The sequence below is a fragment of the Terrapene carolina genome, unplaced genomic scaffold (assembly GCF_002925995.2).
Source record: "Terrapene carolina triunguis isolate 2854851 unplaced genomic scaffold, T_m_triunguis-2.0 Scaffold194, whole genome shotgun sequence".
Taxonomy (NCBI): domain Eukaryota; kingdom Metazoa; phylum Chordata; order Testudines; family Emydidae; genus Terrapene; species Terrapene triunguis.
This window is the reverse complement of record NW_020664545.1, coordinates 2,856,512-2,871,594: the sequence shown is the minus strand read 5'-3', so window position 1 is coordinate 2,871,594 and position 15,083 is coordinate 2,856,512. Positions and strand designations below refer to the sequence as shown.

Below are 15,083 nucleotides of genomic sequence, written 5' to 3'. Positions count from 1 at the left end.
CTTTGCTGAAATCACCTTTCAAACAGCTTGGTTCTGAGAGAGAAAAGGGCAAAACCAACAACCCTGGGGTATATTTCTTGTTTTAGAACTCTCCAAGTTCAGGTTCTTTGGTCTAAAAAGATTATTTAAGTCTGATCACACCCAGCCCTACCCTCCGCCAGACCCCCAGAGGGGTGATCTCATCAGATCTCCTGTGTGGAAGAACCCTGTGGAAAACCCAGGTGCTATGAGACGCCGGGTTGGTGAGTCCATCGGAGGGGTTCTTTCCTCTGACCTGTAACAATGCCCCATCGAGGCATCTTTGGTGTGAGGTATAAACTCAAGGTCCAGTTTTTGCAAAAGCACGTGGGGGCCTGGATCAAACTCAGGTAACCTCCAGCTCACCTGAGAACTTCCCCTGCTGCTTCAATGGGTACAGAATTCTAATCCACTTCCTGCTCGAATGGTCACTGTGCCCCAGTGTCCCACCCCAGAGGTGACTAAAGTGATCAGCCCTCTTGCCTATCTCACCGGGGCATTAACTGATCAATACGATAGCAAAGCCAGGAAACCAGAAATGACACCACCAGATATTGCTGTCTGTCTGCAATAGCTAGTCCAACACCCCCTTGCTTTCTTCTCTGTTTTATAAACTGCAAATCAGATCTCCGTCTAAACTCATTAGGCAAAGATTTCTTAATCCCAAAGCAGGGATAAACCTTTGAACTGGCCTCTCCCAGAAATTAACCTCACAAAAGGTCAGAGGCGGACGCTCCAGTCTGACACCCTGACACTTATATCCATTTTTTAAAAGATGTTGCTTGTTGCATCTTTAAAAGTATTACAATGCAGGGTTTATTTGTAAGAGATTTCAGTCCTGAGGCAGCACCCTGGGCCTCCCAGTTTAGTGTGACAGCACATGCGTCTGACGTCGTGGGTATTCACCCACGAAAGCTTATGCTCCAATACATTTGCTAGTCGATAAGGTGCCACAGGACTCTTTGTTGCTTAGCACAGTTCTGGGTCCACAGTTCCAGTTGGTGGCTCTGAAGACTGGTACAGTTATAAAACTAACCACGGACCATTAACAGCGTGCAGGCAAACTGAATTTTCAGACCCTTGCGCAGAACAGACAATAACCCCCCCACACACACACACACCTCTCTGAATGTGTTTGACATTTTACCACCTGAGTCTGCCGAATCTGGAGCTGCTTGTTAGAACAGCCTGAGTCCAGGTCAATATTTACTCACTGAGTTCTAGTTAATAAGCAAGGTGTCTGCTGGATGATCTAAAGGTTGGAGGAAATCTTGGGCTAGCAGATGTACATCACAGCTACGCATGCGGCAGGGAGCACTCCCCCCCCACAACTTTGATGCACCACCCAAGTAAGAATAGTCCATGCTTGGTCTTGTATGAGATAATTCCTCCTCGTAACAGACAAAAGTCTGAGGAGGTTGAGTTCAGAAAAGCCACCCAAAAGTTTGGACACTTCTTCCAGCTAGAGGTGGACCAAAAATGCAAACTTTGGCTCCAGTTCCAAACTTCCCCCCAATCTCAGGGTCTCTGGATCCAGGGTTTGGGATTGTCTCATTAATTTATTTATTAGCCCTGTAGTGGCCGGAGACTGGGGCTCAGTGAAGAACTGATTTTTCAGTTTGGGGGCCGAACTGAAAAGAAATTCAGTCCCTTTCGAACCCAAACTGAACCTTTTCCATTTTTCGCCTAAAGCTGTCAAACGAAGCATCGATTCTGATTGACGTTTTCCAAAGGAAACAGTTTGTTTCTAGATGAAATGTCAAAACCGTTCAATTTGAAAATGTCAAAATGAACCATTTAGACTTTAAAAAATGAGGAATTTTATTTTATTCAGCTGAAACTATTCACCAAATTTGACCCAAATTCACAAGTGTTTCAGTTGCCCCAAATCTGCTTTTTTCTGACGAATTTACTAAGTGATGAAAATTTTTTGCCCAGCTTTACTAGAGACCCCAAATAAAGTCATAGCCCCACGTGCCCAGTGCTAGACACCGACCCTGAGTAAGAAAATTCATGTCTCTGGAGAGGTCTGAGTTTTGATTTGAATCCCCTTATCCAGCTATTGACCTACACTACACAGCAGTTTGAGACAGGAAGTGAAGAAGAATCCTATAGTCACTCAAAATGGGAGGAGAATTCTGCAGAGTCTGTCCATCTCCCTACCTACTCCGCCTGTCCTCGTGTTCTGACTGCAGCAAAGGGATGCTACCTTCAAAGAGATGTGGGGTGGAATCTGGTGGCATCTAAGAGCAATTCCCAAAGAGGCTGCCTGGGCATAATACCGGAGTTGATCCAATTACAAAGATATGGGCTGCTAGATCTCACAGCAACAGGACGGGAAGTGTCATCTCCCAGGTAAGTTAAGATGGGAGGATCACACTTGAAGAGAACAGCAGCTTAACGGACAGATGGACCGAACTCCAGGCATGACTTGGAGATGACATTGGCTACTACATCTCCAAGATCTTACCCAGCAGCTCAGCAAAGAATAAAACTGGCCCCTTGGTAAATACAGTTTCCCTCCTTGTGGGAGTAAAAGCACATGTTGTAAAGCGGATGGGTTACCGGCTGAGAACTGGAGAGCGTCGGCCTCCAAGCTTTGCAAACTGAAGGGAAAGGTGATGTTAATTTAAACAGCAAAGCAGCTCCCATCTCCTACCCCCAGTTTCCATGTAAATCAGCTATTCTGCAGCTAAGTTTGTATCAGCTTGGTATGGAAAGTGAGCGCCGGGCAGGCTGGGGGCGGCTAGCTCTAGCCAGCTATTGTTATCTGGTTATTCTCAGCTGCTTTCTTCCCGGGCCTTCCCAGGGAATGGCCATGGCCAGTGGCCTGCTAGGTTATTGACTCAGCCAGTAGTGTCCAGCATTAGCCAAGCCCTGGTCCTGCTGGAAAGCACCCGGAGTTTGCTGTGAAAGGGTTGTAATTTACAGCTGTATTGGCTTCTCTAGGTGGTAAACTCAGCATCTCCTAGTGCTGCAATGCAGCTCCGGAGAGGGACGCCTTCAGGAAAGGATCTGGCCTTGTCCTAGAGGTGGCAGAGAGGAGGGGAAGAGACTTTACACTCAGTAGGTTGATCCAGTTCCTCTCTGACTCCGCACATGATCTCCTCTTTCCTCCCAGGGGGTGCCTGGGCCTTCTGCTTCCCTCTGGAAGCCTGGTGGCGATCTCCTCCATGCACCTTGGCTGCTGTCCTGCAGGTTCATTGCCAGACAGGACTCCCCGTCAGCACCCTCCTGAACTGAGCAAAGGAGGCACAGGGCCACCGGAGGGGTCGGTGATGCTGCTGCTGCAAGATGGAAGCCACCAGCAGGGTCAAGCTGGTTCTTCCACAGGGCGATGCAAAGTGCTAGCACTGCCCAGCACCCCAGCCCTTTAAATGCCAACTCGATTCCACTTAGTCCTGGGCCATCTGCAGTCTGACTCACCACTGATTTGCCGCAGCCCGGGTCATCATGTCCGCCCAGCAGCGCACACACGCCAGGGATGCCCTGTCAGCATCTCACCTCGCTTGGGGGGGACAGAGCTGGGAATTGCAGCCGGGCTGGCACAAGACCGTTCCCCATCGGAAGCTGCCAGTGGAGCGAGGAGGATTTAGCCGCGTGGTTCACATTGTCTCTGATGGCAGCCCCGTGACCGAGCCCCCTGTCCTGCCAGCAACATCCCTAAGATGGCTCATGCGGCACTGCCCTGGCATTGGGTGGGGGGGTGTTGGAAAATGGGTGTAGGGTACACACCACATAGGGCTAGCTGGAAGGTACAGGATCCAGTGAGGACAGGATTGCTCTGCATTGCACTCGGGGAGGGTGAGGGGGCTGCTTTCCCAAGCTCCTGCACTCCCATCGCATGCACGATGGGTGCTCATTACACAACTTTACCACGCTCAGCTGGGTTCTGATCAGCTTACACCCACACGGAGCTTTCCCCACTGCTTACATCACCATCAAATCTGGCCCCATCTTTGTTAAGGAAATATGAACCGTCTTCTATGTCCACTAAGACCCCTTCGCACCACACTGGCAGTGCAAAGGGGCTTTAAAGCCACATAAAAGGGCCTGGGTGTGAATGAGAATCAGGCTCCCTTCTTGTTACCTTCTCGCTCCTAACTCTGTCTCAGCCCCTGCTGAGCAAATTTGCTGTGGAAATATCTTGAGCTAAATATTTATGAGCTGACATTTAGCTTTTGCATTAAAATCTGTTCCAGCAAAGGCCAGCCTGCACCCGGACTCGGGTTCTGCTATGTTCAGGTGAAAGCAGGAATCAAAGACTGAACCGACTCAGACGTGGGGGCTTGTGACAGTTCGGCTGACGATCCAAAGTGAAAAGCAACAGCGTCTCACGGAGCAGAAGTTTCTGCTGCAGTAGTTAGGAGTGGAGCTGACTCACCCACCCACACACATACCTTTCAGTAGCTTTGCACTTCGCATCCCTTAGGGAAGCCGGGAACCCGCAGCAAAACAGCTGTCTGCAGACTGGTTTATTCCACTAACGAGCTGTTAGCTGCTAGACATCTGTTGACTCAAACCCTTTCAGGTGCGCTAGGGCTAGGGGCATCACACCCTGTGTCCTGGTAGAGTTTCAGTTTGGATCATTGCATTCTGTCTCCTTAACTCCCACGCCTCCCTGCCCAGCCCACTCGTTAAATGGGAAGATGGTAGTCTCCTTCACTTCCAGCCAGATCCCCAGTTGGTGTAAATCAATCTAGCTCCACTGGCATCAATGGAGTGACAGATGAGGAACTGGCCCTTCGGATGCGTGGAGCGATGCTATGTGGCTACTAAACAGCTGCCATGCGCCACTCCAGAGGCGGGGGCATGTCAGTGCCTGGCAAAGCAATGCCTGTATATACATTTGTAAGGCACTGTGGTGTCCTTCAGGATGAATGGCGCAATATAGCTATAAGTCCTTTACGTGCAATAATCATTCTTAAGCACTCCAAGGCAAGACTACCTGACTGTTGCAGATACATGTGACGATGCTAGATGCTACGGTACATTGACAGATGTTACACTCCATCAACAGTGATGTCCTCTTTAAATCTTCTACATTGTGTCTCTGTAAAGCCCATAAAGCCTTGACAAGTGCCAGGATGTGTCACAGGCTATTGAATGACCTCGTCCAGGCAGGTTTGACCCACTTGTTAGTTTTGTCCTGTTGCTCAGTAGGTAGCAGGTGTGTATGGGAGAGGAGATCTCCAGTACACGGTACTGGCCCATCGTTGCCCATGGTCCTGGGTCAGGATGTCCTGCTCACCTTAGAAGCCGTGGGATAAAGAAGTGCAGAGATAAAGCCACCGTTGGAGCAGGTGGCTGTGTAGTTACCCAGAATCCAGTCCCCCACAGGTGCTCGGTGACTTCCCCAAAACCTCTTGGAAAGAGCCAGAAGGCTTTCTCCAGCCAGGAAGTACAGCTCCAACAGGCCGTAAAACCCTCAGACAGTGCCTCCTTCCCTGCTCTCTCCACACTAACTCAGCAGGGAGAAGAGGCCGGACTATTAAAGGGTCTCTGACTCCTCCCATTCCCAGCATGCTTTGCTGGAAGAAAATCAATAGCCAATAAATAGCCAAGGAAATCAATAGTGGGAGAAGGCAGTGCCACACCAGGCCCTGAGTGCGTCTCTGACAGAGCTGGGTGAATGACAGGTTTTTTTGGTTCGCCAACAATTCCATACAAATCAGAAAAAGACAAAAAAAATCTGTTCGGGGGTCGAACCAAAAATGGAATTTTTCCAATTTTTTTTTTGGAAATTCCAAAACTAAAACCCCAGCGGTTCCTTTGATCTGATATTAAACGTTCAGGTTGGATTTGGGGGCACATTGAGATTTTTTTCAACCATCAAATAGAAGGAAATTTCCAAAGAGTCATTTCGAACCAAAAAATGGAAACAAATGTCGCAATGGAACATTTGGATTTGGGGGGATTTTTTTTTTTTTAAATGAACCATTTGACACAAATTCACCAACTGTTTCAGGGTTGCCGAATCTGTTTTCTTGCCCCAAAAAAGTTTGGGCCAAAAAATGTTGCCCTGCTCCAGTGTCTGAGGGGAGGACGCGCTTCCCAGGCCCCGCTGGCTGATTCTCCCAGAAAGAGAGATTGGTAATTCCGGAGCAAGAAGCCAACTGACCCTTTTTCTCTCAGGGTATCAGCCTTGGGGCTGAGACAGCAACTGGGGAGAACCATCCCAGCTTCTTAAAGAAGAGCATTCCTTCTTCTCTAAGAGCATTCCTCCCCCAGGCAGCGTCTTTCCCCCCATGACAGGAGACCAGCAAGCGCACAAGACAAATCTTGGCCCCGTTTCCTCAGCACGTTTGCCGATTCCCAAAGCAAATCCGTGTTGCAATAGCTGCATGGGGGTTACCCTAGCAATGAGCGAGTGTGGACAGGTTCGCAGTTCGTGCTTGGTCCTGACGTTAGCCAAAGCGCCTTGAAAATGCTGGTGTCTGCTGGAAAGAACAGCCCGTCCTGGATGGAACCCCCACGAAAACAGCCTCGGGCTGTGGTCCACATGGGAATGACCATGAAAACAGCCAATACCAAGGTGATTCTGGTCACAGCTGGCTCCAGGGAAGGTGAAGATGGCAAAACCTACTGGTCAGTGCCCATTACATGTCCCTCCCTGAACCAGCGCCAGCTCCAGAGCCTGACTGTAGCTCATCCTGTCGAGACTTGTGCTTTCAGCTCGGAGGTCCCTGGTGCAATCCGTGCTTTGTTGGCCAAACTGGTGGCTGTCACAGCAATGGAGGAGGAAGGAAATTACCCAGACGTTTCTGTGCCTCCAACAAACTGCACTTGGCGTTTGGTCCGGCACGGGGAAGCTAGCAGAAAACCCAGGCTGGGAGAGGGAAAGAGACCACAGGAAAAGGAAGCACATCTGATAACAGCCCAGGGGAGCATGCTCGCATGCCAGCCAAGCCCCTGGCTTTGCACCCGGGGTCCCTGCGAGTAACAATCCCCAGAGCTCCCTGCTCTAAACCCTGGCATGCCCCCTCCTGGCACGGCGCTGCTCTTACCTTGGTCACAGCCATGGCGCTGGCGTGTCCCCAGATCTCAATCAGCTGCTGCCGACCAAATTTGTAATCTTCCAGCAGCTCCTTCTCGATGGCTTCCGCCTCCACGCGGCTGCAAGGCAAGAGGCAGAGGGGCTGTGAGGATGTTGGTGGTATCCCCCACGCTGCAGCCTGGCATTGTACCTGCGCGCTCAGGCCCAGACTTGCCAAAGCGGCTGCCTACACTTTACATTCTAGGCCTGTGTTGTGACGTGGGGCCCTCCAAGCACCAGCCTTGGCAAAAATGCTCCTGCTAGTGAGTTGGCTCAAAGGAATCCCTCTTGCAACCAATCTCCAGCCCCGCTGGCTTTCCTTTGTGATGGGTAACATCCCAGCCCGCCGCCCCGACAGGGCAGTATTTGGTGGAGGAAAGGAATAATTATTAAGCGGCTACGTATCCCAGACCTCAGTCTTGCCCCCCATTGCCCCTTCCTGCCCTCCCACCCGGCTGCTGCTAGTTCAGAAGTCAGCCCTGCCACTGGATCCTTCTGGGCGAGCTCTCCTCGCTCGTTTGCCAAATCCAGGTTTGGAGGGACCTGAGCTCCCACAAGTACCTGGCAGGGTTAATCTGGGCTCAGCCGTATCGAAAGGCAGAGCTGTGCACACCTGGCCCTTCTCTGCACCCGGCCCCGGCCACCTGCATGTGGTACAGCGGCGGGAGAACATGCTAGGGGAAACTGCGCGCTGAGGAATCTGTACGTTACAAAAAGCCAAACAACGCGTCACTTTTTCATTCACTAGTGATCCCAAAATACTGGCTTTGGAAGTGGACAATGATTGTTCACATCTGTTGGATCACCTGACTGAAGGAAGAGAAAAACATGTGCTGTCTTCAGGACAACGCCGTTTCGTTTGTTATTAAAGTTTGAATGGGAAATCTAATTCGCTGCGACGGCCACAAGCCTGGGTTCTTTGGGGACAAGGCACCAGGACCCTGGGGTCACTGTCAAAGTCAGATTTGGGGCAAGTTGGGAAGTGGGTGGAGTTGTATCCATTTACACCCAGGATCCAATTCTTCATGTCATTGTCCCAGTGCAGAGTGAGCCTGTGAACTGTTACCATTCTGAGCTGGTAGTATTTCACGCTCACTTTGCACGGGGGTCAATGGCACGCAGTGTGCAAAGCAACAGGGAATCATGAAGCCATCCAGGAGTTTTAAAAAATATGTATCTATTTCTGTCTGTTAAACAGCTGCCACCACCCACCCCCAGAGGTGGCTGCCTCACTATAGTGGGTGATCCGGGTATATCAGCCACCATCCACATACACTGCTACTACTCAGCACCTTCCACTTGCAAAGCATTTTACGAGCCATACAACACCCCTATGAAATAGCCAAGTATGATCCCTGCTTTATCAATGGGGAAACTGAGACAGAAAGGGCGTCTTAAAGCCACAGATGTTGTTAGTAGCAGAAAGGGCATCCCCAGAACTTTTTCACCACAGCGGCGGCTTGGCTCTGGTCCACCAGGAGGGTCCCCCGCTCTGGATGTTGCAACACCACTCAAGTTTGGCCCAGCGGTCCCTCCATCAAGGAGCCATTGGCCCAAACCTGAGCAGAGCTGCGACCCCTCAACGCCAGTTATGCCACTCGGTTTGGGGGCCCACTCAAACAAGGCAGCTGGGGCCAACTGCTCTCCTGCTCTGGGCAGCCCTATCCCCCCCATCAGCACCCATGCCAATGATACGCCCTGTGCCTAATGTGCATATGGCCACAGGCACCACTGAGCAGAAGAGCCGGGATTCGAACCCCCTCCTAGCGCCATCCTAGCGCTCACCCGCCTGCTCAAACCACGAGCCCACAATTGTCTCCCAATTCAAATCACAAACTCAGACAGTTAATTAGGCTACTGGAAAAACAGGCACAAGGGACGCAGCTTCAATGTGAAATGTCCTTGCTTTCAGTCAGCTTCCAGACCTGTTATTTAAATGTAGCCCTGAGCACTTAATGGACATCCAAGGCCACCCCAGACAGCCCAGAATTCTATATTCTCCATAATCTGCACTGCGAGGCCCACCGGACGCCAAGGCCCAGCAGATTCCGCTGGGTTAGAACCTGAAATAGGCCCAACCTCACTGCTGGAAAGCGCCCGGGGGTCTCTGAGCTCCAGCCGGCAGGTTGGGTTTATGGTGATGATTCACAGGACAGTAGCCCCTAAAGGCACGGTCTGAGATCAGAGGCCCATTGCAACAGCCCCTGCCCGGAAGGGTTTGCAACCTAGACCAGGCTGACCAAGGAAGGGTTGTTATCCAAACTGAGCGACGGATCCAAGATCCCGCACGGAGCCAGGGGCACAGCTGGGAATTGCACCCAGAGCTCTAGTGTCCCAAGCAACTGCCTTCCCTGAAGTTGATGACACTGTCCCAGCTCCCTGGTGTGGGGAGGGGACGTGCTCAGACACTAGACAGCCCAGAACGGGCAAACAGCTGAGGCCAGGGCAGCGTCTCACCCACGCACAGCGCCCAGGTGAACTGAGGGTGTGCCTGCCTCTTCATGCAGACCCTGGGCCTCTCCCCCAGCTGCCTGGCTTAACCTCTGTCCTGAGGGTCACCAAACCTGGGCTCAGACAGACAACAGAGAGGTGGGGAATTCCACAGGCCCTGGCTTTCATCCCAGCATGCCTGGGGCAGGACCCCAACCACTCCTTTGGGATCGATTGCAAAAGCTCTCCGCCTTATTTCACGGCCGTGACGGGTCCTAGGAGAAGAGGTCTGTGATGCAGCCATCTGCCAGCCCTCCTAAACCAGGACCTTGCCTGCCCCCGCTGCACAGAGGAAGCCGGCAAAGCACAGGGGGGTAATGTGCTCTCAGCAGCCAGACTCACTTGGAAGACGGGCAGCACCGCGGAGCTGCAAACACGGGGGCCTTTGGAAACTTCCCAAGCTATTTTCTCGGACGCTTGGGAATTTGGCGGGTTTGGAGCTGGAGGCTTTGTTCTGACCTGGTTTTAGTTTCTACCCTGGCCCAAAAGTTTCCTGTGGCCCAAACCCCTGTAGAAAGCAGCGTCTAGCGTACGCTGGGCTCACACCCTGTGGCTCTGCCCCCTCTAACGGCTAGTCAATGGGCAGCAGCTTTCGAGCCTGCTGATGCCCTGAGCTAAGGGTGCTCGTTGCAGCGCTAAGGAGGTGCATGCTCCCTGATCTGGGGGTTCGAGCCCCGCTGTCGCCCCTTCCCCTAGCAAAGGGGATTCAGCATCAGCGGTTTTCTAGATCATTACGTTCACTGTACGTTTTGTTATTTGACAAAATGTCTGCGAGGCTGAGCTGATCCCAGCCCTTTGAAATAGGTTTCATCCCCGCGTGCCTCCGCAGCGAGCTGCTGCTGTCGAGTAGAAAGGGCCCGGTCGCAACATTTCCACCATCTGTTTAATCAGCACTAAAATAGCCTCTGCACACGTGCCGAAGCGGGCCAGGAGCCCAGCGCATTGACCCTCGCTGCCAGCACGGCCGGCTAAACCACGCAGCGGAGCTTCAGCGACCGCAAACCCTTGGCGGTTTCGGCCTGGCTCCACCTGCGCTCTGGAGCCACTGAATGGTGGCGGTCGAGATCGGAGGCTGCCCCTGTTCTCCTGAGGCAGCTGCTCGGGGACTGGTTTGGGCCGTGTGCGTCTTTCAGATCCGGACAGGAATCCGTCCCGTTCTCAAATACAGCTACCAAGCGCGGCCGCAGCAACGCCTGGGTCATGGCCGCCACCAGAGCCGGGGCAAAGCGGTGCGGCGGTGGCTGGTGATCAGAGCGCGCCAGCAGCCTGAGAAGCCATAAAGGGGCCAGCGCCATGGTCTCCCTCCCTGGAGCTAAACTGAACTAGACAGATCCGTGTATTTCACCCCCCCAGTGGCAGCAAGTGGTACCGCACCCTGTAATACATCAGCCACGGGGCACAGGTTTTTATTATTTATGATTTGTAGCAGCCCCTAATGTAAATAGACTCTGTTTTAGAACGAAAGCCATCTGCAGGTTCTCAAATGTTCCGATACCAGGCAAGGGATTGATGCATCCAGACGGCTGCGTGTTTATCTGAGTCCGAACCCTCTGTTCTCTTTGAGGCTCCCCCATCCAAGCCAGCTCAAAGGGCCTTTTTTTAAGTTTAAAAATGATCTAAATCTACGTCACCCTGTTACTTGTGTTCAGAGGGGCGTGTCCAAAACTCTATCACAGCAGGTTACAGCAGGCAACAAAACTCAGCATCAGCCCATGGCCTGTTTTCTGGCATAGCACAAAGTGAATTACAGCATCTGATCCAGGGTCAACTCTGAATAACCTCTGAAGGTCCAGATTCTCTCCCTCTGCTCCAGCCACTTTGCAGCACTCAGGCATAGAGGCATCAAGTGGCCTAGTTGGTTCCTTGGCCAGCTGCCCCCTCTCACTTGGTGTAGGGAGCTGGAAGCATAGAGTGGCGTGCACCTGAATGACTCGAATTCACAACATAGACCACGGCCAGCTGGTGATGGGCTGGAGCTTCCACAAACGCATCATGAGAAGAAGGCTGAGCTGAGCTGCGCTGAGCATATCTTAGGGGGCAAGAAGAGAGCATCTGGGCCAAAGAACTTAGTCGACAATCCTAACCACACACAGACCCCCTCCCCCCATGGCTGAAGCTGGAACCTTATTGCAAAGGTCGGCGCACTTTGGATTATTGGGCCCGCTGGCTGAGAAGCGAATGACGGTCACAAAATCGTGTTTGAAACCAAGAGAAAGCTGGAAGCTGCCAAGAGCGTGATCAGCGCTCTAGTGACCACGTCCCCTAACGAAATTTTAGTGATGCCGTAGGATGTGAGCTAATTATCGCACACAAGAGACTAATTGACATGCTGCGCTCCTCACTAAGTTTATGCATTAAATTAGTGGCTTTCACTGCCGCTCATCCCTGGATACAGATTTGCTTGATGAAACTGGGCCAGCCAAGTTGAAATGAGTTTCTTAAATCCATTCCCTCCGCGTGTTGATGTGTGGTCTAAACATGCATGTACTGGGCCAGACCCTCAGCTGGTATAGCTCCATTTTTTCCAACTGGTTTCCTGGACCCCAGGCCTCAGTGGCAAAGGTTGAATCAAGAACGAAGGATGCAGGCAGCAATTCAGATGCACTTTGCCATTCCACCACAATATTCTACGGACATGACTCATCGCTCAAAACCTAATTCCGGAATTAAGTCCCCATTGTATGGAGCACTGAGAGGCCCCGGTAATTGCTTCAGAAAGATGCCATGAGTAACGGCAATTCTTGCTGTTAGACTAGATGGTACCCAGGGGTAACAGTAATAACACAGCTTCATGGGCAAAGTGGAAGTGTTCTTTTAGCGTTAATTTGCTGCTAACAACCTGATGCTTAAAGTCAGTTCAGGCATTTCTTAGTTCCAAACCCAGAGCTTCTTGGAATTTAATTATAAGCCAAAACAACAGATGGGCAAGAGGGTTTCCCCCAGCAGCTGGTGTTCGAGCACAATTCCCCAAATTCATCTGGAATAGGAAATTGCAGAAATTCCCTCTCATGGAACAGAAAAGCAGGCGATGCCCAATGTGGGTGTCATTCAGAAGTAACTCCGCTGAACATAATGGTATTAGATCAGCGGACACGAGAGCAGAGGATTATCATCGCCAAGTGCTCATGTTACAGTCGCACCCGGAGGTCCCCATTGATCAGGGCCCGGTTACGGGAGGTACCACACCAACCCATAGTCAGACAGTCCCTGCCCCGAAGAAACACGGCGTGGGAGGGGAAACAGCATCATGGAGAGAGGCAGTGATTTGCCCAGGGTCACCCCTGGGAATAGCACCAAATTCCTGGACCATGCGGCCTAAGCATCACAGCGTCATAATCCTCAGCCCTCATCTAGTGCTTTTCATCCATAGATTGCTCCCATTTTACAGATGGAAAACTAAGGCGTGGACAGGCAACGTGACTAGCCCAGTGCTAATATCCCAGTGGCAGAGCCAGGACCAGACCCCGGCTCAGCTGAGGCCCAGTCCGGGGCACTCCCTAGGAGGCTGGATCAGGCCTGCCCTGTTCTCCCATCTCTCTTCCTTCAGAGGCTCCTCCAGTTCCTGCTGCTGGATGGCTCAACAAATGAAGAGCATTTTCCTAGTCCTTTGGTGCCCCCTAGTGAATTCCAGCCCAGGGGGCCCAGCCCCTGCTACAGAGACCTTGGCCCTGTAGTGGCATTCCTCTAAATCCCAGGTTGGGGGCACACACACAGGGAAGGCTATTGAAGGTGTTTATCACGTGGGAAAGCTTTGTCCTGGCAAAGGGCTCCACAGCCCTGCCGCCAAAAGCAGCAGAATGGAACCCTTTTTCTGCAGGCTCCCTCCACTCCCAGCCACTCAAAGGCTGGCTTGAAAAGACACCGATATCCACAAGCCTCCCTGAGCCCAGCCTCAGCGCCCAGCTCATCACATCCCAAAGTTCAGTGCATCCGGGAGTGTTTTACAGCAGAGCGGATGAGATGGGGCATCATTCAGCTCTGGCGATGCCGCACTCTGTCACCCCGGGTTTTATTTCACAGCCATTTGTGCCTCCTTTTCGGTTCCAAACACTTGTGCTGCAAAACTCACTGGAGCCCGGAGAAGCAGCCTGGAGTCTCGGCGCCGCATGGCAGTTCTACCAACGGGAAGGATGATTGGGGGTTTACAGCTGACGAGCTAGACTGAAACTCAGGAGCCCCTGGTTCAATGTCCAGCACTGCCACTGACTCCCCTGGGCGACCTTGGACAGTCACTTGGGCCAGAGTGGTCCAAATAGCTCTGCCTGTTGGTGATGGAGCCCTTTGGGGAATCAGAGCCCTTGAAAATCATTTGAAGATTTGGGCTTCAGCTCCCCACCTGTAAAACAGAGATACCGATCCTGGCTTTCTCCCACTCCTGGGTCTGTCTAGTCTTATCTATTCTCTTACATGTATGTACAGCACCTAGCACAGTGGGCTCCAAACACAGCTGAGGCCTCTAGATGATACTGTCATACAAATTATAATAATAACTAGCTCGTTAACCTGGGGCAAGTCACTTAGCCTCCGTGCCTCAGTTTCCCCACCCACAAAAGTGGGATCACTGAGGGTTGACGCTAAAGAGCTTCGAGATCATTTAGACAAAAGAGGTTCCGGAAGCCCAACGCATTAGATTTTTGTGAAACGAGGGAAAACGAGCAAGGCTAAAAATAGATTGGTAGATTAGATAGCTATTATCTCTCGCTCCTCCTTACCAGACTCTTAAATACATTTCCCCATTTCCTCTCCCAGCTTTGGGCTCTCGAGAGAGATTAATCTCATTCCATTTAATTCGCACAGGGAATTCAAGAATGGCAGAACACAGAGGTACCTAGCAGCCAGGAGATGAGTGAATGTTTAATGGGTGGATATTTTGGGATGCTGCACATCAGGGGCTGGATGGGAGGCAGATATACATATGTAACATTGAAATAATACAGTAAATGCTAAAGTCAATTTTCAATTAGTGTCAGAGCAGCATGGGGAGGTGGGGTGGGAGGGGACATCTGTATTAAAAAAGCTGCACAAAGCATTTGCTTGCCAAAGGTTGATCCGATTCTTCCCCCCCCCCCACTTCTTCAAAGGCAGTCGGAGAAAGGCAATTATTTTGGTCATTAACGCACAGTGTCCCTGTCATTATGGGTATTGTTAACAGCTGCGTTTGTACTCACACTTAACAAAAGCCCCTTATTACAGTCCTGTGTGTCTTTAAAAAAGATTTTCTGCCTCTAAACCAGGGGAACCATCTTCTTTCACTCCTGCTGGGAGGGGTCAGGCTGGGAAAAAAACCCGGTGATATCCTCCCAGGCTCCACCCACACCTCCAGGTCTACCCCCTCCAGGCACCACCATGAGATGCCACTCCCAGCCTAGCATGGAGCCCTTCATAACATATTCAGCCCTCTAGTGTCTTGTGTACACTGGCAAGCAGTGAAAGAGTCAACAGTGCTGACATTTAACTGCCGGCATTAGGTTTCAGGGAGCTAATGATGCAAATTGGGAAAGGGATTTTGCTTAATGGCTGTTCTCCCCCCCCCTCCCCC

At 51.5% G+C, this 15,083-nt stretch overlaps 1 protein-coding gene across 1 annotated transcript in view; it reads right to left on the bottom strand.

Moving 5' to 3' along the window:
• Positions 1–15,083, bottom strand: part of YJEFN3 (YjeF N-terminal domain containing 3) — a 43,532-nt gene that overhangs the window by 18,204 nt on the left and 10,245 nt on the right. Inside the window, exon 3 of the mRNA XM_026654967.2 lies at positions 7,026–7,134. Coding sequence (XP_026510752.1) covers positions 7,026–7,134 — 109 coding nt within the window. The remainder of the gene's footprint in view (positions 1–7,025; positions 7,135–15,083) is intronic.